This window comes from Eleutherodactylus coqui, chromosome 8 (genome assembly GCF_035609145.1).
Source record: "Eleutherodactylus coqui strain aEleCoq1 chromosome 8, aEleCoq1.hap1, whole genome shotgun sequence".
Lineage (NCBI taxonomy): Eukaryota > Metazoa > Chordata > Amphibia > Anura > Eleutherodactylidae > Eleutherodactylus > Eleutherodactylus coqui.
This window is the reverse complement of record NC_089844.1, coordinates 195436782-195458920: the sequence shown is the minus strand read 5'-3', so window position 1 is coordinate 195458920 and position 22139 is coordinate 195436782. Positions and strand designations below refer to the sequence as shown.

Here is a 22139-nt window from a genome sequence, read left to right as displayed (position 1 = left end):
TTCTAGCAGTGTGCTCCCGTTGTTCGTGCTCTGCACTGTAGTCTGCCTTGTAGCAGTGTGCTCCCGTTGTCACTGCTCTGCACTGTAGTCTGCCTTCTAGCAGTGTGCTCCCCTTGTTACTGCTCTGCACTGCAGTCTGCCTTCTAGCAGTGTGCTCCCGTTGTCACTGCTCTGCACTGTAGTCTGCCTTGTAGCAGTGTGCTCCCGTTGTTCCTGCTCTGCACTGTAGTCTGCCTTCTGGCAGTGTGCTCCCGTTGTTACTGCTCTGCACTGCAGTCTGCCTTCTAGCAGTGTGCTCCCGTTGTTCCTGCTCTGCACTGTAGTCTGCCTTGTAGCAGTGTGCTCCCGTTGTTCCTGCTCTGCACTGTAGTCTGCCTTCTAGCAGTGTGCTCCCGTTGTCACTGCTCTGCACTGTAGTCTGCCTTGTAGCAGTGTGCTCCCGTTGTTCCTGCTCTGCACTGTAATCTGCCTTGTAGCAGTGTGCTCCCGTTGTTCCTGTTCTGCACTGTAGTCTGCCTTCCAGCAGTGTGCTCCCGTTGTTCCTGCTCTGCACTGTAATCTGCCTTGTAGCAGTGTGCTCCCGTTGTTCCTGCTCTGCACTGTAGTCTGCCTTCCAGCAGTGTGCTCCCGTTGTCACTGCTCTGCGCTGTAGTCTGCCTTGTAGCAGTGTGCTCCCGTTGTCACTGCTCTGCACTGTAGTCTGCCTTCTAGCAGTGTGCTCCCGTTGTCACTGCTCTGCACAGTAGTCTGCCTTGTAGCAGTGTGCTCCCCTTGTTCCTGCTCTGCACTGTAGTCTGCCTTGTAGCAGAGCCTGTGTGCTGTAGGCCTCACTCAAGCAGGGGGGCGTGGCTTCACCTCCTGCTATGGCCGGACTCGTGGCAGAAGCTGGAGATGCAGGGGCTGAGGGCAGAGAGCAGGGCTCTGATGTCGGCTGCTCTCCCTCCGCTGCTAGAGGTGCCTATCCAGGTATGTTGCTGGGCACTTCACTGGCTGCTGTCAGCAGTGCTGGGCCTCCCTGCACAGGCACATGTCAGTTAACCCCCGGCTGTTGTGTCTAAGTGGAGCTGGTGTGGGGAGGCTCCCGATGGCTCTACAGACTCTTTCAGCAGGGCTGGGACGGGTCAGACGGGTGCCCACTATGTTACTGGCCTGTTCCTGGTCTGTCAGCTGGATGTTGCTCCTTGTGTAGCTCTCTGGGGCCGGGTGTGCAGCAGGAGCGTACCTATCTGCAGCCCTCCATGCTAGCGCCGGAACAGGAAGTCTATGGGACTTTCTAATGTTAAAAACGCATCACACACAAAACGTAAGGCCTCATGTCCACGGGGAAAATCAGGCCCGCCCCGGATTCTTCATGCAGAATCCCGCAGCGGGTCCCTCCTTTCCCGCGGACATGAGGCCTAAAAATAAGAATTACTTACCTGTCCGGACGCTGCGGATCTGCCCTCCATCGCGGCCCGATCCTCTTTTTTTTTTTTTTTAACTCCTGCTCTCCCGCGCCGGAGAGCAGGAATTCAGCTGCGGGTGTGCCGCGAATCCGGACGGTTTCCAGAGGCTTCAATAAAAGCCTGCGGGAGCCCCGCACTAAAATGGAGCATGCTGCGGGTGTTTTCCGCACACGCAGTCCGCGCCTCATCGGAAAATGAAATCCGCAGGTATTTAATTACCTGTGGTTGTCCAATGCATCCCTATGGGGCATGGATCACGCGTGCGGGTGATCCACTGCGGGTCTGTCCCCGTGCACATGAGGCCTAAAGGGCAAAACTGTGATGCGTTTTTAACATTAGAATGCCCCATTGACATATGCGTTAAAAAAAAGGTGAGTGGGTACGAGTGGGTATAGGTGGTACTAATACTGATGCACCAATAGTGGGGGAGATTATTCAGTGGAAGGCATCACGGAGCGACATCAGTGGGGACAAAGCGATCCCTGCTTTACTGCTAATCGGTAACCATTGTTTATTGTTGCCCATCAGTTACGGTACGGAGGTGGCCGTGTAAAGGAACTGTATTTTTTCTCACACTGAGGCTTCCTTCCTGTCTCAGCCTCCTCAAAACCACAGATATGAAGTCACCAAGTCTCCTCCCATCCCTCTTTGGGTGTCACCTCATCTTTGAGCCCATTACTTGATTTCAGTCTCTTCTGTTCCTCTTTGTACTTTCTTCTGCAGTCTCCCTGCCCGGTATGGACTCCTACCGGCTACTTTTGCTGCTGTCTCTACTTGGAGGTAGGTTCCCGCTGTTCACCTTTCATACTGTGGCATTGATGGCTTCATATTCACATTGGTTTCTTCTTTCAGACGTTGACATCTCTCTCACGTACAATGTGGAGGTCTTGGAGCATAGACGGTTTTCTACAGAGGTCGGCAGTTTTTTCGGGTATAAGGTGGTACAATTTAATTCCAGCAGCGGAGAAAGGTGAGGTCTCCTGAGCATTGGATGTTGTTACTTATATAGCACCGACCTATTCCACAGTGATGTACACACGATGTATCATTCATATCCTATAACAATTGGAATCCCAAAACACCCATTGTGAAAGTTTTAGTTTGGGAGGAGCAAAACCTTGCCAGATAAGACAAGCTCTATGCCAGTGTTTGCATGGTTGGACACTTATCAGGATTAAGGTTCTCTTACATAGAATAATTACTGTTCATTTTATTTCTGGATCATTTGAAACTGAAGAATAATTGTTTAGTCTATACTCTGCTATTGAATGCATTGTCCGCCTGTTCCCCTCCATCCTCCCTGTCGCTGAATGCATTGTCCGCCTGTTCCCCTCCATCCTCCCTGTCGCTGAATGCATTGTCCGCCTGTTCCCCTCCATCCTCCCTGTCGCTGAATGCATTGTCCGCCTGTTCCCCCTCCATCCTCCCGGTCGCTGAATGCATTGTCCGCCTGTTCCCCTCCATCCTCCCGGTCGCTGAATGCATTGTCCGCCTGTTCCCCTCCATCCTCCCGGTCGCTGAATGCATTGTCCGCCTGTTCCCCTCCATCCTCCCGCTCGCTGAATGCATTGTCCGCCTGTTCCCCTCCATCCTCCCAGTTGCTGAATGCATTGTCCGCCTGTTCCCCTCCATCCTCCCAGTTGCTGAATGCATTGTCCGCCTGTTCCCCTCCATCCTCCCAGTTGCTGAATGCATTGTCCACCTGTTCCCCTCCATCCTCCCGGTCGTTGAATGCATTGTCGGCCTGTTCCCCTCCATCCTCCCTGTTGTTGAATGCATTGTCGGCCTGTTCCCCTCCATCCTCCCTGTCGCTGAATGCATTGTCCGCCTGTTCCCCTCCATCCTCCCTGTCGCTGAATGCATTGTCTGCCTGTTCCCCTCCATCCTCCCGGTCGCTGAATGCATTGTCCGCCTGTTCCCCTCCATCCTCCCGGTCGTTGAATGCATTGTCGGCCTGTTCCCCTCCATCCTCCCTGTTGTTGAATGCATTGTCGGCCTGTTCCCCTCCATCCTCCCTGTCGCTGAATGCATTGTCCGCCTGTTCCCCTCCATCCTCCCGGTCGCTGAATGCATTGTCCGCCTGTTCCTCTCCATCCTCCCTGTCGCTGAATGCATCGTCGGCCTGTTCCCCTCCATGCTCCCTGTTGTTGAATGCATTGTCCGCCTGTTCCCCTCCATCCTCCCGGTCGTTGAATGCATTGTCCGCCTGTTCCCCTCCATCCTCCCTGTCGCTGAATGCATTGTCGGCCTGTTCCCCTCCATCCTCCCTGTCGCTGAATGCATTGTCCGCCTGTTCCCCTCCATCCTCCCTGTTATTGAACGCATAGTCTGCTGTTCTAAATCTTTCCTGCCACTGAGTACGTTGTCCACCTTTTCTTTTCATCCTCCAATTATGTCTACATCCCAATTCAAATTGCGTGTCAGCAGTCACCCAGCTCATCACACACCGTCTCTCATTACAGAATCCTCATTGGAGATCCAAGTTCAAACAAGCTACACATCTGTGATGCTATCAATGAGACATGCGACAACATTACACTGCCAAGTAAGTGCCTAGATGTGTAAGATGGATGAATCGGTGTGTTATATATGTGTGATGGATGTATCGGTGTGTGTTCTGTATATGTGTGATGGGTGTATTGGTGAGTGTTGTGTGTTTGTGGTTGATGTATCGGTTTATGTTCTGTATATGTGTGATGGGTGTATCAGTCTGTTGTGTCTGTGTAATGGATGTATTGGTGTGTGTTGTATGTTTGTAAGGGATGCATTATTGTGAGTTGCATCTGTGTGATGTGTGTATTGGTTTGTGTTCTGCATATGTGTGATGGATATATCAATCTGTGTTGTGTCTAATAGATATATCAGTGTGATTTTTATCTACGTGATGGATATATCAATGTGTGCGTTATGTATATGTGTGATGAGTGTATAGGTGTGAGTTGTGTCTGTATGATTGATGTATCGGTGTGAGTTTTGTCTGTGTGACGGATGTATCAGTATGTGCTGTGTTTATGTGAATCATGTATTGGTGTATGATTGGTGTCGTGTCTGTGTGATGGATGTATCTATGTGTATTATGTACTATATGTGTGATGGATGTATCAGTCTTTGTTGTGTCTGTGTGCTAGATAGATCAGTGTGTGTGTTATGTATATGTGTGATGGGTATATAGGTGTAAATTGTGTCTGTGTGATGGATGGATGTATTATGTACTATATGTGTGTATCAGTGTGAGTTGTGTCTGTGTGACGGATGTATCAGTATGTGCTGTGTTTATGTGAATCATGTATTGCTGTATGATTGGTGTCGTGTCTGTATGATGGGTGTATCTGTGTATTATGTACTATATGTGTGATGGATGTATCAGTCTTTGTTGTGTCTAATAGATATATCAGTGTGATTTTTATCTACGTGATGGATATATCAATGTGTGCGTTATGTATATGTGTGATGAGTGTATAGGTGTGAGTTGTGTCTGTATGATTGATGTATCAGTGTGAGTTGTGTCTGTGTGACGGATGTATCAGTATGTGCTGTGTTTATGTGAATCATGTATTGGTGTATGATTGGTGTCGTGTCTGTGTGATGGATGGATGTATTATGTACTATATGTGTGTATCAGTGTGAGTTGTGTCTGTGTGACGGATGTATCAGTATGTGCTGTGTTTATGTGAATCATGTATTGCTGTATGATTGGTGTCGTGTCTGTATGATGGGTGTATCTGTGTATAATGTACTATATGTATGATGGATGTATCAGTCTGTTTTGTCTGTGTGCTAGATATTTCAGCGTGTGTTATGTATATGTGGGATGGGTGTATAGCTGTGAGTTGTGTCTGTGTGATGGGTGCATAGATGTGTGATGGATGTATATGTGTGTTGTGTGGCTCTACTACCAGACTATCTGCAGCTTCAGGAGCTTTCTCTTTCTCTCCTAGATATGGACAGAACCCTTCACCTCGGCCTGACTTTGGAAGTGGAGCCTGTATCCAGCCGTTGCCTTGTATGTGTAATCTGTAGTGATGATGGGGGGTCCCGCACGCTCGCTCATGCACCTGCTTCTCCTATTACTGCCTCTTCTGGTCAGGAGTTCTGATGATGGGCCCCCCTGGTCTTTGGAGGTCTCACGATCTCCTCTTCAGTCACACATAACATTAAGATGAAGGGTACATCACCAAAACATCACAGTCATAGGCCATTCCACTGCCCTGAAGACCATCTACTAGTAATGAAGATTTCGTTAGACTTCTCCAGACCAGGCCGTCCCAAGCAAGATCAGAATACAAGATGCTGGAAGACCTCCCTAAGAAGCCAAAACCTCATCCCAGGATTGATAAAAGGCTCTGACCACTGCTGAGGTCACACTGCAGGAGGGGGCCATTAGAGAGAGGGGTACACAGCACAGCATGCCCCATTTTTAGCGCTGATTCCATGTGGATGTGGCTCCATTCATCTCTATGGGAACTTAGGATCCACAGTGCATCCACAAACGCATTTGCTGATCTGCTGTGGATTTGAAGGTTAGAAACAATTAGGGAGGTGGGGTTGCGGATTTTTTCGGCGCGGATGATCCGCAGTGCATACACGTACAATCCGCTAACACCCGCAAGCATTTAAAAATCATTTTTAATCATTTTATAGATGATCCGCTGCGGATATCCGCATTAAAATCAGTGCGTGCCGTGGAGATTGGGCCTTAACCCTTTCTAATCTGACGTCTAAAGACATTCTGATTGAAGGCTTTACAGCTCTGATGTCAGAAGACGTCCAACAGGGTATTCTTACCGTAGATTACTGGCCGCTCTGTTGTCAGGGGCCTCTCCAGCATGTCCTGTACCGCAGTACTGGCTCTAGCCAGCAGATGACGCCATTGCATAATGGCAGAAAAAGAAAGCCCCCTAGGAAACCCTGAATCCAAAATTGGATTGCAAAAGGTTAAACACCTAGGACACAGCTGGACTGCTGAGACAATGTGACATGAACAGATGAGGCAGAGATAGAGAGATCTAGCCACATAATCATAAGATATGATAGCGTTTGAGCTGAAGAACCTCATACCTGCAGTGTAAAGCATGGTGGTGGAGATCTAGAAATGGCTGAAGAAAAAAATTGGAGGTAGGACTGTCAACAGCCTAAACATAAGTCCCATCAAGATGCTAACGGTTGTGGTAAATGGAAAGCCCTCAGACATGGCACAGCTGGAAACACTTATGGAGGAGGGAATATGTTTCTCGCTGATGGTTGAAACATCTGCCATGGGGAATACCAGGCGTGACAGGGACGTGGCAGGTCTGCAAATTGTTTATCACTCTCCTCTTTAATGTTTTGTGTGGCCGAAGAGCAGGTCTGAGATGACAATGGATGGTAATTGCACACGGGTCACTTACTTCTTTCATATATACATGAATTAATAAAGTCCGGTTTGAGTGTCTCCAGAAATCTTCAGTCCGTCTTGCCCTGAGTACTTGCTCTGTTTGCCTTCAGGTATGTGGTTCTGACAAACCTCATGACTGTTCCAAGACCCTGTACATGAATGGCGCCTGCTACACCGTGGACTCCAGTCTCACAGCATCTGTGAAAAGAACTCCCGGTTATCAAGGTCAGTGCCGTGATGGAAGGCAGTGCCCCTAGTACCAGTATATGCTGCCAGGGCTTCTGCTCATGACTGGCGGACGCTGATAGAAGGTCCTTGGGATGCATCATACTGATGTGAGCTTCGGCCCCGCACCTTGTCATACACACGTCCGGATGAGTGCCGGGCGGAGGCCTCGTAACATTCACCCGTGTTATATAAATCACTCGCAATATTGTTTTTATTGAACATTGTTGAGAAGATCCCTCATAGAGGGCACATAAGAGAAATTATGGGGCTAGTGGTGCTCTCCCTCCATCCCTACTTACCGACTTCTACCTTACTCTATCACTACGTACTCCCTGTCTCCCTCTCTTCGCTTCTTGCTTTCCTCCATCTCTACCTACTGCTTGTCCTTCCCTGCCTATGTTCTCCTCCATCCCTACCAACTGCCTGTTTCTCCTTTTCTCCATCTCTTGCTTTCCTCCATCTCTAGCTACTGCCTCTATCTCCCTTCCCTACCTGTGTTCCTCCATCCCTACCTACTGCCACTCCCTACCCCCACCTGTGCCCTCCTCCATCCTTACCTATTGCTTACTCCCTCGCCGACATTGCCTATTCCTAAAGGTGCTTATACACTTAAGTTGATGAAAATAATTACTTTAGCCAAAGCGATCATTTGTCAATTCAAATTATCTGGTAAGAAGTCGTCCACCTTTAAAAAAGTTGTCAGTGTTCATCCTTCCTTCCTCTTTGATGTCCTTCCAGTGTGCCAGAAGGTGGAGGTGGACCTGTGTTTCCTATTCGATGACTCGTTCAGTGTGGGCACTCCCGAGTTTGCATCTGTTAAGAGTTTCTTGCTCAAAGCAATCCTTAACCTGAAGAACAGCACTGTGAATGTAAGAGACTTGACCATGGCAAGGAGGTATGAGAGCTGGATGTTCACTACCTCTCACCCCCTGCATCTTCCAAAATGTCCATTTAACAGCACATCACAATCCCCACCTCCCACCCGAGTGTTTCCATTCACTCCGACTTCTCTCCTGAGGTTTCAAAAATCTCAACAATCACTACCATCGATTTCCCATCACCATCTAAAATCTCCATCTTCCACCATCACATACCAATATCTCCATTCTTGAGCCCACTCCTCCATCTCAAACCAATGTCTCCATCTTCTAGTCTCCTCCTCTATCATCTCACCCAATATCGCAATTCTCCACCATCGCATTCCAATATCTCCATTTTCCAGCAGCCTCCTCTATTACACCTAGCCATATTTCCCACAGGCCTCCCACACCCCCTCAGTACCTTCCATGAGATCCATTTACTACTGCCCAGCACCCTCATACGACAGTATCTTCATTCACCAGTACCTTCCACTACCATCACATACCAATATCTCCAGCCTCCGTCTTCACCATGATATACCAATATCTGCATTCTCCAGCCTGCTCCTCTTCCATCACTTACCGGTTTCTCCATTCTTTAGCCTCCTCCATCACACACCTCCCATACCCCCTCAGTACTTTCCATGATCTCCATTTACTGCTGTCCAGCATCAGTGGTAGCATCTCTCATTTTACCCTGGGGTCTGTTCTCTCTGGCGGTTCTTCATTTTGTTCCCCCTGTTTCCTCCACAATAAATAATCACTTTTCTATTCCGTAGTTTGCTGTCGTTCAGTATGGAAGCAAGCCACAGAAAATTTTTGATTTCAAGGACTATAAGCTTGGAGAAGGTGAAAAACGCATTGAGAACATGGAGCACAAGGGAGGAGCGACAAATACCTACAAAGCCATCAGATTCACACTGTAAGTGCTCAGAGAAGCTCCGTAATATCCTGAAACAACCTGAAAATGATACCATTGAAGTATGTTGGCTGCTCATTCCAGCTCTGCTGTTACATAAAGTAGGTAGCAGCAGAGGCCTCACGTGTGCACACAAGGGTATTGTGCACAGTCCGTCCCATCAGCTTTCTGACCTGCATCTGATCCCATAAACATGTTGTGGTTTATACTTCTGAAACGTATTAGCTGCAGGTTATGGATTCCTGACGGAGAAGAGTCTATTTCTTATATTATGTTGATACACACTCTCTAACATCCTATGTAATCCTGCAGAGATGAGATCTTCACCCCAGCAGCTGGAGTCCGACAGGAGGCCAAGAGGATTCTTCTTCTTCTAACAGATGGCGAGGCAAACGATAAAAACAATGGAGACACAGAAGCTGCGGACAAACAAAAAGTCACACGTTATATTATTGGGGTAATCTGTTTCTCCTTTGATATCCCAATGCTATATTCTGCCCTCCACTCCTCACACATTACATCATCACAAGGCTATACTCTGTCCTCCACTTGTCACACATAACATCATCACAGGGCTATCCTCTGTCCTCCACTCCTTGCACATAACATCATCACAGGGCTATCCTCTGTTCTCCACTCCTCGCACATTACATCATCACAGGGCTATCCTCCACTCCTCACACATTACATCATCACAGGGCTATCCTCCACTCCTCACACATTACATCATCACAGGGCTATCCTCTGTCCTCCACTCCTCACACATAACATCATCACAGGGCTATCCTCTGTCCTCCACTCCTCACACATAACATCATCACAGGGCTATCCTCTGTCCTCCACTCCTCGCACATAACCTCATCACAGGGCTATCCTCTGCCCTCCACTTCTCGCACATTACATCATCACAGGGCTATCCTCCACTCCTTACACATTACATCATCACAGGGCTATCCTCTGTCCTCCACTCCTCACACATTACATCTTCACAGGGCTGTACTCCACTCCTCACACATAACATCATCACAGGGCTATCCTCCACTCCTCATACATTACATCATCACAGGGCTATCCTCCACTCCTCACATATTACATCATCACAGGGCTGTCCTCCACTCCTCACACATTACATCATCACAGGGCTATCCTCTGTCCTCCACTCCTCGCACATAACATCATCACAGGGCTATCCTCTGTCCTCCACTCCTCGCACATAACATCATCACAGGGCTATCCTCTGTCCTCCACTCCTCGCACATTACATTATCACAGGGCTATCCTCCACTCCTCACATATAACATCATTACAGGGCTATCCTCTGTCCCCCACTCCTCGCACATAACATCATCACAGGGCTATCCTCTGTCCTCCACTCCTCGCACATAACATCATCACAGGGCTATCCTCTGTCCTCCACTCCTCGCACATAACATCATCACAGGGCTGTCCTCCACTCCTCGCACATAACATCATCACAGGGCTGTCCTCCACTCCTCGCACATAACATCATCACAGGGCTGTCCTCCACTCCTCGCACATAACATCATCACAGGGCTGTCCTCCACTCCTCGCACATAACATCATCACAGGGCTATCCTCTGTCCTCCACTCCTCGCACATAACATCATCACAGGGCTATCCTCTGTCCTCCACTCGTCGCACATAACATCATCACAGGGCTATCCTCTGTCCTCCACTCGTCGCACATAACATCATCACAGGGCTATCCTCTGTCCTCCACTCCTCGCACATAACATCATCACAGGGCTATCCTCTGTCCCCCACTCCTAGCCATAATATCAAAGTGCTGTCCTCCACTCCTTGCACATTACATCATCACAGGTCTATCCTCTGTCCCCCACTCCTAGCCATAATATCGTAGTGCTGTCCTCCACTTCTCGCACATTACATCATCACAGGGCTACCCTCTGTCCTCCAAGCTTAGCCATTATATCATCATAGTGCTGTCCTCCACTCCTCGCACATTACATCATCACAGGTCTATCCTCTGTCCCTCACTCCTAGCCATAATATCGTAGTGCTGTCCTCCACTCCTTGCACATTACATCATCACAGGTCTATCCTCTGTCCCCCACTCCCAGCCATTATATCATCATAGTGCTGTCCTCCACTTCTCGCACATTACATCATCACAGGTCTATCCTCTGTCCCTCACTCCTCACACATAACATCATCACAGGGCTATCCTCTGTCCTCCACTTCTCGCACATTACATCATCACAGGGCTGTCCTCCACTCCTCGCACATAACATCATCACAGGGCTATCCTCTGTCCTCCACTTCTCGCACATTACATCATCACAGGTCTATCCTCTGTCCTCCACTCCTAGCCATAATATCGTAGTGCTGTCCTCCACTTCTCGCACATTACATCATCAAAGTGCTATTCTCTGTCCTCCACACCTAGCCATTATATCATCATAGTGCTGTCCTCCACTTCTCGCACATTACATCATCACAGGGCTATCCTCTGTCCTCCACTTCTCGCACATTACATCATCACAGGTCTATCCTCTGTCCTCCACTCCTAGCCATAATATCGTAGTGCTGTCCTCCACTTCTCGCACATTACATCATCAAAGTGCTATTCTCTGTCCTCCACACCTAGCCATTATATCATCATAGTGCTGTCCTCCACTTCTCGCACATTACATCATCACAGGGCTGTCATCTGTCCTCCACTCCTCACACATTACATCAGTGCTATACTTGTCACCCATTACATCATCACAGGGCTGTCATCTGTCCTCCACTCCTCACACATTACATCAGTGCTATACTCGTCACCCATTACATCATCACAGGGCTGTCATCTGTCCTCCACTCCTCACACATTACATCAGTGCTATACTCGTCACCCATTACATCATCACAAGCCTACATTCTGTCTGTCATTTATCACCCATTAAATCACTACATGGCTATTTTCTTTCCTTCACATCATCACAGGGCTATCCTACGTTCTCTACTCCTCACCTATGATGCTATCTTCTGTACTCTGCTCCTTACCCTGCATACTATGATATCAAATCCCAGCTTCTATACATTTTACAAGTGTCATCTCCTCCATTCTTTCATTAATAGGTAGGAAAAAACTTTATACTAGAGCGTAATACTGAACTGGCTTCTAAACCACCAGAAAGCCACATGCATGTGATGCAGGACTACTCCAACCTGGAGGGTTTCTTTAAAGAGCTGCAAACCAAGATTTTGGCCATTGAGGGTGAGTCTTAGGGTGATGGACTTGAATACAGAGTTTTCTTCTCCTTGATCACTTCTGATTACAGTATACACACATAAGTAATGTACATAAAAGTGATACATTACGTTACCTATCCTGAGTTACATCCTGTATTATACTTCAGAGCTGCACTCACTATTCTGCTGGTGGAGTCACTGTGTACATACATTACTTATCCTGTACTGCTCCTGAGTTACATCCTGCATTATACTCCAGAGCTGCACTCACTATTCTGCTGGTGTAGTCACTGTGTATATACATTGCTTATCTTGTACTGATCCTAAGTTACATCCTGTATTATACTCCAGAGCTGCACTCACTATTCTGCTGGTGGAGTCACTGTGTGTATATACATTACTTATCTCGTACTGATCGTGAGTTACATCCTGTATTATACTCCAGAGCTGCACTCACTATTCTGCTGGTGGAGTCACTGTGTGTATATACATTACTTATCTCGTACTGATCGTGAGTTACATCCTGTATTATACTCCAGAGCTGCACTCACTATTCTGCTGGTGGAGTCACTGTGTACATACATTACTTATCCTGTACTGCTCCTGAGTTACATCCTGTATTATACTCCAGAGCTCCATTCACTATTCTGCTGTTGGAGTCACTGTGTGCATACATTACTTATCCTGTACTGAACCTGGTTTGCATCCTGTATTATACTCCAGAGCTGCACTCAGTATTCTGCTGGTGGAGTCACTGTGCACATACATTACTTATCCTGTACTGATCCTGAGGGGATAGAAGTATATATTGTGGTTTCCAGCTCTTTTCTTATCGGCTACATACACATGTCATTTCTGGTTTCAGGAGTTGCACAAGGTTCCAATTTTTCTCGTGAAATGTCTTCCGCTGCACTGAGTGCTGCTCTCACAGAGGTAGGTGACAGGAGGAGGGATGTATGTGTATAGTATGATGTGCTCAATAATTTCTGTGATGGGGGCACTGTGCATGTTTTTCTAGAACAGGTCCATAACTTAAGGGGGTACAGGAGATTCTTCTGGGAACAATCATTTAGGGGGTACATGGCCTTCCCCTGAAGACCATCATTGAGGGGGGTACATGACCTTTCCCTGGGGACCATCATTGAGGGGGGGGGGGGTACATGACCTTTCCCTGGGGACCATCATTGAGGGGGGGGGGGTACATGACCTTTCCCTGGGGACCATCATTAAGGGTGGTAAATGGCCTTCCCCTGGGTACCATCATTGTGGGGGGTAAATGGCCTTCCTCTGGGGACCATCATTGAGGGTGGTAAATGGCCTTCCCCTGGGGACCATCATTGAGGGGGTACAGGGGTTTCCCCCGGGGACCATCATTGAGGGTGGTAGATGGGCTTCCCCTGGGGACCATCATTGAGGGGGGTACATGGCCTTCCCCTGGGGACCATTATTGAAGGGGGTACAGGGCCTTCCCCTAGGGACCATTATTGAGAGTGGTACATGGCCTTCCCCTGGGGACCATCATTGAGGGGGGTACATGGCCTTCCACTGGGGACCATTATTGAAGGGGGTACAGGGGTTTTCCCTGGGGACCATCATTAAGGAGGGTACATGGCCTTTCCCTGGGGACCATCATTGAAGGGGGTACATGGCCTTTCCCTGGGGACCATCATTGAAGGGGGTACATGGCATTTCCCTGGGGACCATCATTGAAGGGGGTACATGGCCTTCCCTTGGGGACCATCATTGATGGGAGTACAGGGGTTTCCCCTGGGGACAATCATTGAAGGCGTTACAGGGACTACTTCTAAGAACTGATTAAGGAGAGTACGGAGGCTACTTTGTGGACCATTATTAGAGTATTTGTGGGGTTACAGATTCATGTGATCACCAGGATGGGTGATTAATATTTACATCAGTGTCTAAGAAATTCCCAGTAAGCCTCAATGAGTATACTGGTGACACATCAATGAGAGAATCCCTCAAAACTGCACTGAAAAATGGTCTGGGATGGACAAAATCCCATGAGGAAGGGGCCAATGTACATAGGATATATGGTAGGCCGCTCAATGTGGCAGAGCCTGTGGAAAGTTCCCATTATCCACCCTTACCCCCCTCTTAAACATTCTGTGGAGGATCCTCCAGCTCCTGGAGATCAGCCGTCAAACTGTCCAGAAATCTGTGGCCGCCTTTACACGTGGCGAGTGCATCATCTTGCCTATTGGACAACCTACGCCTGGTACTGCTGACTTGCAGACCTGACCAGATACATTGGAGGTCAGACATCACACTCCACAGATCTGGTCTCTTTGGCAGTCTCGTTTTTTTCTGTCTTCTTCCAACTCCCTCCTACTCTCCTCTCCATAGACTTCTATGAGCAACAGCTTCAAGCCGATCTATTGGTCTAAAGACTTTCTCAGTACATTCAGAGTTGAGTGATCACTGCAGAAAGAGGATGAGAAGAAGTAGCTGATCTTCTAGCTCTAGTAAGATGCAATATAAGATTTTTTATATCCTCCTGTACTATTCACTCATGAAAATGAGTCTAAAAGGTTAGTGGTAGAGATGAAGAAATGGTAGAGATGAAGGAGAAGAGAGAAAAAAAGGGGCGGGGGGGAAGCATCCCATAGTCTAACCCCCATTTTTAAGTGGGAGAGGGGTATAGGCGCACAGGATCCAGATACCCATATAAGGAACCTGAGAATTGGGTCAGGGGAGACCTTAACCATTCAAATTCTTTAGCCCTTAGAGTCTAGGAACTCGATCCAGTAAGTTTAAGGGAACTCATCCAGCGAATCTTTGATAGATGCTGTGAGTTCCTCCATCTCCATCGTCTTGGGGATCATATTAAACCACATCGCGATAGGAGGGTAAGTTTGCCGCCAACGCTTCAGAATGCTTGCCCTAGCTGCATTAAACAGATGTCTGACCAGCAGCAACAGATAAGATCTGGGATTCTTCTGTATATCTCCCTGGCCTAAGGGAGGGGTGACCTAAATTTTTATTTATGTTATTATCCCCATCAATCAGAAAGCATATTTGCTCTCTGATTGTCACTTATGGGTTTCTTTTCAAGAAAACAATGCGGCGGTTATTGCTGACTATGGCATCTAAATGTTTTTGCAGAAAAAAAGTAAAAACTTTCACAGGGCTTTAAATTTTGAAAATATGAGAACAACAAAAATAAACCCTACACAAAATTGGTATCGCCACATCCATAACAATCCGTACCATAAAATATTACATTATTTATCAAGCATGGAAAATTGCATAAAAAAATCCCAAATAGCCATTTTCTATTCATCTTGTTTTCCCAGAAATAAAAAATAATAAAAAAAAAAAATCATATATATGTCAATATGGTACCAATAAAAAGTCCCACAAAAAGCATCCCTGGTACAGCTCTGTCAACCACACAGTATGTTAGGCTGAATGAAGACAATGTCCATCTAGTTCAGCCTGTTTTAGCCCCCCCCCCCCCCTTGTTGGTCCAGAGGAAGGAAAAAAAAAAACAACAAGCCAATTTAGCTCATTTGGAGGGAAAAAATTCCTTCCTGACTCCATAACGGCAGCCAAAGTAATCCCTGGATCAACATTTGAGATCATCAACGCCGCTGGTCACCTAATGTCTGTATCCTGTAATATAGTAGTGTTCTAGAAAAACGTCTAGCCCCCTCTTAAACTCCTCTATGGATTTTGCCATCACCACACCCTCAGGCAAAGAGTTCCACAGTCTCACTGCTCTTACAGTAAAGAACCCTTTTCTGTGTTGGTGATGAAACCTGCTTTCTTCTAGACATAGAGGATGCCCTCTTGTTACTGTCACAGTCCTGGGTATAAACAGATCCTGGGAGAGATCCTTGTATTGTCCCCTCATGTACTTATACATGGTTATTTGGTCGCCCCTTAGCCGTCTTTTTTCTAGAGTAAATAGTCCCAATTTGGATAGCCTCTCTGGGTATTCCAGTCCCTTCATTCCTTTTATTAATTTAGTCGCCCTTCTTTGAACCCCCTCAAGCACTGTGACATCTTTCCTGAGCACCGGTGACCAGAACTTTGCACAGTATTCCATGTGAGGCCTGACAAGTGCATTATATAGTGGGAGGATAATGTTCTCGCCCTTCGCCCCTATACCTCTTTTAATGCACCCCAAGACTTTATTAGCTTTTGCAGCAGCTGACTGGCATTGGTTACTCCAGTTTAGTCTACAATCCACTAGTACCCCCAGGTCTTTTTCCATATCACTTTTCCCTAGCTGTACCCCATTTAGTGTATATTGGTGACATCCGTTTCTCCTGCCCATGTGCATAACCTTACATTTATCCACATTGAACATCATTTGCCATTTTTCTGCCCAAGCCCCCAGCTTGTCCAGGTCCGTTTGTAGCCGCACATTGTCCTCCATTGTATTAATTATATTGAATAATTTTGTATCATCTGCAAATATTGATATTTTGCTGTGCAGCCCCTCTATCAGGTTGTTATTAAATATATTGAACAGAATGGGGCCTAATACTGAACACTGTGGCACCCCACTAGCAACGGTGGCCCAATCAGAGCATGAACCATTTATTACCACCCTCTGCTTTCTATCTCTGAGCCAGTTCCTTACCCACTTACACACGTTTTCGCCCAGTCCGAGCTGTCTCATTTTATATATTAGCCTATTATGCGGCACAGTGTCAAATGCTTTAGAGAAGTCCAGGTATACAAGATCAATAGACTCTCCTAGGTCCAGCCTAGAGCTTACTTCATCGTAGAAGCTGATCAGATTGGTCTGACATGATCGACTCTTCATGAACCCATGCTGGTGAGGAGTTATTCCATTGTTCTCCTTGAGGTACTCATCGATGGCATCTCTCGGAAACCCCTCGAATATTTTTCCAATTATTGAAGTGAGACTTACCGGCCTGTAGTTACCAGGCTCTTTTTTGGAGAAATAAAAATGCTCTGCCCTGGAATGTGGCGCCACACAAAAAGTATTTTTGTAAAATAATAGTCTTTATATTACACAAAAGTTGGAAAACATAATAAAACCTCTCTAAATTTGTTGTCATAATTGTAATCACCCGTAGAATAACGGTAACATAACATTTAAACCACATAGGAACACCATAAAAATTCACAAAAAAAACTGAAGTGAAATAACTCTTTTTCCATTGTCCTCAGCAAAAAAAAATAAAAGTTTTTCAATACATTATAAGGACCTGAAATTGGTTTCTATAAAAATTAGATCTTGTCCCACAAAATACAAGATGTCATACAGTGACACTGATGAAAAAAAAATTAAAAAGTTATGACCGCAGGAACACAAAAGGGGAAACCATTTACTAAGGGGTTAAAAATGCACTTAAGGCGACTGAGTTCTGCGCCAAATATATTTATATCTGATATAAAGTCAGACTGCGGAGCGGACTGAAGGGCTGAACTCCCGCTACCATTTGTTACTTTTCAGTAGTTACTAGCAATTATTAGGAAATTATAGTACCAGTGTTTTTGGTGGCGCAATGCACCATGCAGCTCTTATACATGCATGTCACACACACATAGCTCTGATACATGCATGTCACACACACACATAGCTCTGATACATACACGTCACACACACAGAGCTCTGCTACATACATTTTTCATGCCATACAACAGGGATCGCAGAACATTGCTGCGGAATTCGCGACGGGTGTGTGACATTCGGCCTAGGGCGATCGCTGTTATGTGGTAAATGAGAAAATTATCTCCAAACACATTCAAGGTTTCACCTGAAGACGGATTTTTGGAAGCTTTGGGGGAGTAGAGTATGTGGGGAATTTATGAGGTAGTAGAGCGCATGGGGTGAAGTTTATGGACCCAAGCTGAAATTGTTTGAAGTGATGTATTCGCACCAAGGTTTCCAAATGCTTAAAAATTTGTGTCTTGTACCATTTTCCCAGTTTGCAATTTCTTCAAAGCGGCACAGTTGTGAAGCTCTCTCTGCCCAGTGGGACAAAGAAGGTGCCTCAGAATATCTTTTTCACTGACTTTCTTTCTCGTTTTTTAGCTTTATTGGGGGAAAAATACAAATAAAATGCTTTTTTTTTTTTTACATTTAAATTTTTTTTTTAATTAGTATATTTACGCTAAAATAAAGTATAGGAATGGGTTCCTCAATTTGTTTCGGACATTTGGATATATAATATGTATAGTTTTGGATTACAGGGCGCATACGGCGCCGGCTTTGGGTTATTTTCTTTTTTATGTACATTTTTATTTTATTCTCTAATGGGTTTTTTCACTTATTTATGTTATTATTTTTTTTACCAAATATGTCCCCTATAACGTCATTTAAGACCTTCGGGGGTCATTCACATTTTTTTTTGTTTTAATTTTTTATTTGAGACTGTTGCTGGAGCATCCATAGGATCCCCAGTTACAGGGGAAGACCTCCCCCTATAGTGACAATAGTCATTTGCAGAGCTGATCAGGGTGCGCTAGGACCCTGCAACTTTGCTGTAACAAGGGGCTCCTGGTAGTCACATGACTGCTGGTTCACATAGTTGGAAGAAACACTTTCACTTTTTAGTACGTAGCACCCATTGAACTCTGTGTACTTGGGAAAGGAGAAGGCAGAAAGGGTTAAAAACCGCTTTTCCCTTCTTCTTCGGGTTCTCAGCTGTAGCTAACAGCTGATAACCCGACATGCTTCTGATTCATTGCAGCAGCAAAAGCTTTAATCTCATGCCATATTTTTACTATCGGCCGGGATTAAAGCCCAGGACCAAGCGCTTGGTCCTTAAGGGGTTAATAGTGTAAATTCTGGGAACATCTCTTGTTAAAGCAGAGGCGACACTTTTTTTATAAAAGGAAAATGCAATAGTTTTTTTCTATTAAAGAGCCACTAGAGCGAAAACACATTTTTCATCCCTGCCCCCCTCCACCTGATTGCCTTTCGCACTCTGGAGGTCTTCTGTGTGCATTGCAGCCACTTCTCTGCAGTGCAGCCCCCTGTCTGATACTTTTCAGGTACCATCTTAATGCTGAAAGATTTTGGTTTGACTTTCACATCTGTATACACCTTGTACGTGGGCACAACACACAGCTCCGCAGCATGCACAACTCTGCTACATGTGGGCACACATATACAGCTCTGTTACATACATACATGCGCACACCTACAGCTCTGCAACTGACATGTTGGACACTGATTTCACTACCACTAAATCCCTACATACAAGTGTAATACATGACCCTATACAGCTGCTTCTGCTCACGTGGTTCTGACATAATCTGCGGTCCTGCTGCTTCTTCAAGCTCTTTGGTCTTTGCTATGGTCTATCCCTGTGCACACAGAGGAGCACCTGCACCTCGGGGAGATATCTGAGTGATCTCCAGTGTTATCTGCACTGATCGGGCAGGGAGAGGGTGTAGCCGCGGTATGTATGGCTGCAGATCTCTCCCCCGATGATCAATCAGCGCACTGCCAGATCAATAAGGCAACGATCAGGGGTATCTGCATCTGTCAGACCCTCCTTTTCATCTTACTGAAAACTGCATTTTAGAAGAGAGGAAGTGGCCTTTAGTCTACAGTTCAGTCCTTAAGGAATGAAAATTATTTCTTCTTAAAGAAGCTGTAATTCCTGAACGATCTGCCACCGTGTCTCTGGACCCTACAACATTGTCACTTCATATTATCGAATACCACAGATGAGGCGTCCAGTTTTAGTGTTTGTCAGCCCATCCAGAGTTTGCAGCAAGTGGCTTTTCCTTTGCCTTCTAGAAGCCAAAACGTATTCGGCGGTCGGCTCTACTGCCAGTTCTGTTGTTTAAAGTCTTTCTGGTGATGGACTTCCACTCCATTGTAATGGCGGATGCTGCCGATGAAGCCAATCACTGGCTATAAAAGGTCACTGTGGACAGTGATTGGCTGCAGCAGTCACATGTCCAGGTCAGTAGCAACCAGGAAGGACGGAGTGATTGTGAAGCAATTTTAAGTGATGGGAAAACCTTTTTAAGCAATCCACAAGCAGTAGCTGGACTATTATGAGTTCACTGAGGGGGAGGAGGATGTGGACTATTAATGTTAAAGACCTGAAGTAACTTTTCTGTCATATTCTTTGAATTCCAAAACTTGCATTCTAGTGAGAAATAATTATAGTTTAGGAAAAAGTAAAGTTTAGATAAGTGACAAACGGGACAAAAAATGTGTGACGATTAAAAAAAAAAAAAAAAAATACGCATGCATTCAAAACAAACAAAAGGCGGACATTCTAAGGCCGCTCACACACATGCGCTTTTTACTGCAGCGTTTTGAACACTGTAGTAATAGCGATATAATGCTCCCATTGATTTCAATGGGGCCTCAGATATGCGCTCAATCGCGGTGTTTTCTAATGCCACGATTTTCAAGTGTTGTCTGCTTTTATTTAGCACACCTAATTATCCATCACAATGATGAGGGCGCTAAATTCTGCTGTCAGCGGCAAGAACCTGCGTCCGAAAACTAAAGTGAAATCATGGCAGATTGCCGGCCGCATGTGTAAGTGGGGCCTAAGTATAATCAGACATCACCCAGCACATGGTCTTCACGTTTCCTCAGCTTGTTACGTTTCTGTTCGTCTCTTTTAACTCTTGGTGGTTTTCCCTCTGGACTTTAGATTTGTTAGCTCACTTTTTCCTTTTACAAGGCATTTTTGAGCATGCTTTACTGGAGCTGTGCAAATAAGGAAGATGGAACAATACCTCTGCAGCGCCACCTATTGGATGGCAACTGTGTACGACTCTTTAACAATGAGTAGAAATAGGAAACCAAGCCAGAAAACTATACATGCAAAGGCGAACTGTGAAGGCTTGCGCACCTTCATCAAGGGCTGTTAGCAGGATGGAATCCACCATTGCAGGAGTGGTGCAGAAGTCTTGGATACAGTACACCGTTTTTTAACGTTGTGAAAATGAATTTCTGGAGGGCATTAAAGGAATTGGAGACCCCCCTCATAAAAGTCGATGTACAGTATGTCAATAACCCCGCTGTTTGGGGATAGACGCATATGCAGAGCCGGCACAAAATCCAGACAAAAAAAAGCACAGCATTCTGCACGGTATTATCCAGGAAAATGTTGGCTGGCATGCAAAGAGCCTAGTGGACCTCAATTCAGCCAGTGGGGTGCATTGGGCACCATTCAGGTCCGGCATGTGCCAGATGTGCACACATATTGCGGTTTTGTCTTATAACGGTACTGGTGTATCTTGCCTCCACCACAAAAAAGGGTGAAGACCTAGGATTGTGCTGTGGGAGGTATAGTGTACACCCGCACTTGCTGATTAGCTGGGCTATGCAATACCCTTCTGTCTCAGCTTCAAGCAGCTTCCCCGACGGCCTCCTTGCAATGGGTCCGGCTGTAATAGGATTGCCGCCGCCCTCCCTGCAATATGGCATGCCATCCCTGCGCCCCAGAAGACGGCCCCGCTTTCTGTTTTAGTGCAGTTGCCAGAGAGGAGACTAATAGTGGACGGCAGCCAGGAGCACAGAGCGCCGGGGGAGAGTGAGGGGGATCGCGGTGGCCAGGGAGGACACAGAAAGCGCAACCGGAAGCACATAGGGGAGGACAGCGCCGGGGAAGAGTGAGGGATGGTGGCTCCGTCACATGTCACGGCACTGAGGAAACACCGTGGCAGCCGGGCCATGAGCGGAGGATGGCGGGGGTGGAGGTGCAGTGTGACAGCGGAGATGCGAGCAGGGACGACAGGACAGAGGGAGCTGATAGACAGCCGACGGCGGCTGATGGTCACAGCGGCCCACAGAGCACAGGCAGCGGGTTTGGCATGGGAGACTCGCAGCAGCAACGCAGGCTGACATGGGGCTGGTATGGCAGATGGGAGGCGAGACACTGACTGCAGCGTCTTCAGCAGGGAAGATGGGAGCACTGTTGTGGGCATCAACAAGCCCTCCCCTACAACTCAACCAGGCCAATCCATGTCTCTACCCATTCTTCCGGTGGAGACAAGATATACCAGTACCCCATATAACATACTGTGGTCCCCCCTGCACACACGGTGGTACCGATGACATATCTATCATGGCTACGGTCAGGTTATTCTTGTATGTGAAAGAATGACCAGATGCC

General features: G+C 46.6%; 1 protein-coding gene across 3 annotated transcripts in view; it reads left to right on the top strand.

Annotated features, from left to right (window-relative positions):
• Nucleotides 1–944: 944 nt before the first annotated feature.
• LOC136577304 (integrin alpha-L-like) overlaps nucleotides 945–22139 on the top strand; it is a 40278-nt gene continuing 19083 nt past the window's right edge. Inside the window, exons 1-11 of one of the 3 annotated variants that reach the window (XM_066577164.1) lie at nucleotides 945–966; nucleotides 2169–2225; nucleotides 2298–2415; nucleotides 3908–3990; nucleotides 5384–5448; nucleotides 6930–7044; nucleotides 7786–7916; nucleotides 8687–8829; nucleotides 9139–9283; nucleotides 11932–12070; nucleotides 12911–12978. In XM_066577164.1, the coding sequence (XP_066433261.1) occupies nucleotides 2183–2225; nucleotides 2298–2415; nucleotides 3908–3990; nucleotides 5384–5448; nucleotides 6930–7044; nucleotides 7786–7916; nucleotides 8687–8829; nucleotides 9139–9283; nucleotides 11932–12070; nucleotides 12911–12978 (1050 nt within the window). In that variant the 5' untranslated portion in view covers nucleotides 945–966; nucleotides 2169–2182. Of the gene's footprint in view, nucleotides 967–1982; nucleotides 2226–2297; nucleotides 2416–3907; nucleotides 3991–5383; nucleotides 5449–6929; nucleotides 7045–7785; nucleotides 7943–8686; nucleotides 8830–9138; nucleotides 9284–11931; nucleotides 12071–12910; nucleotides 12979–22139 lie in introns of those variants that run through there. The other 2 variants (XM_066577165.1, XM_066577166.1) reach the window with 2 other exon arrangements.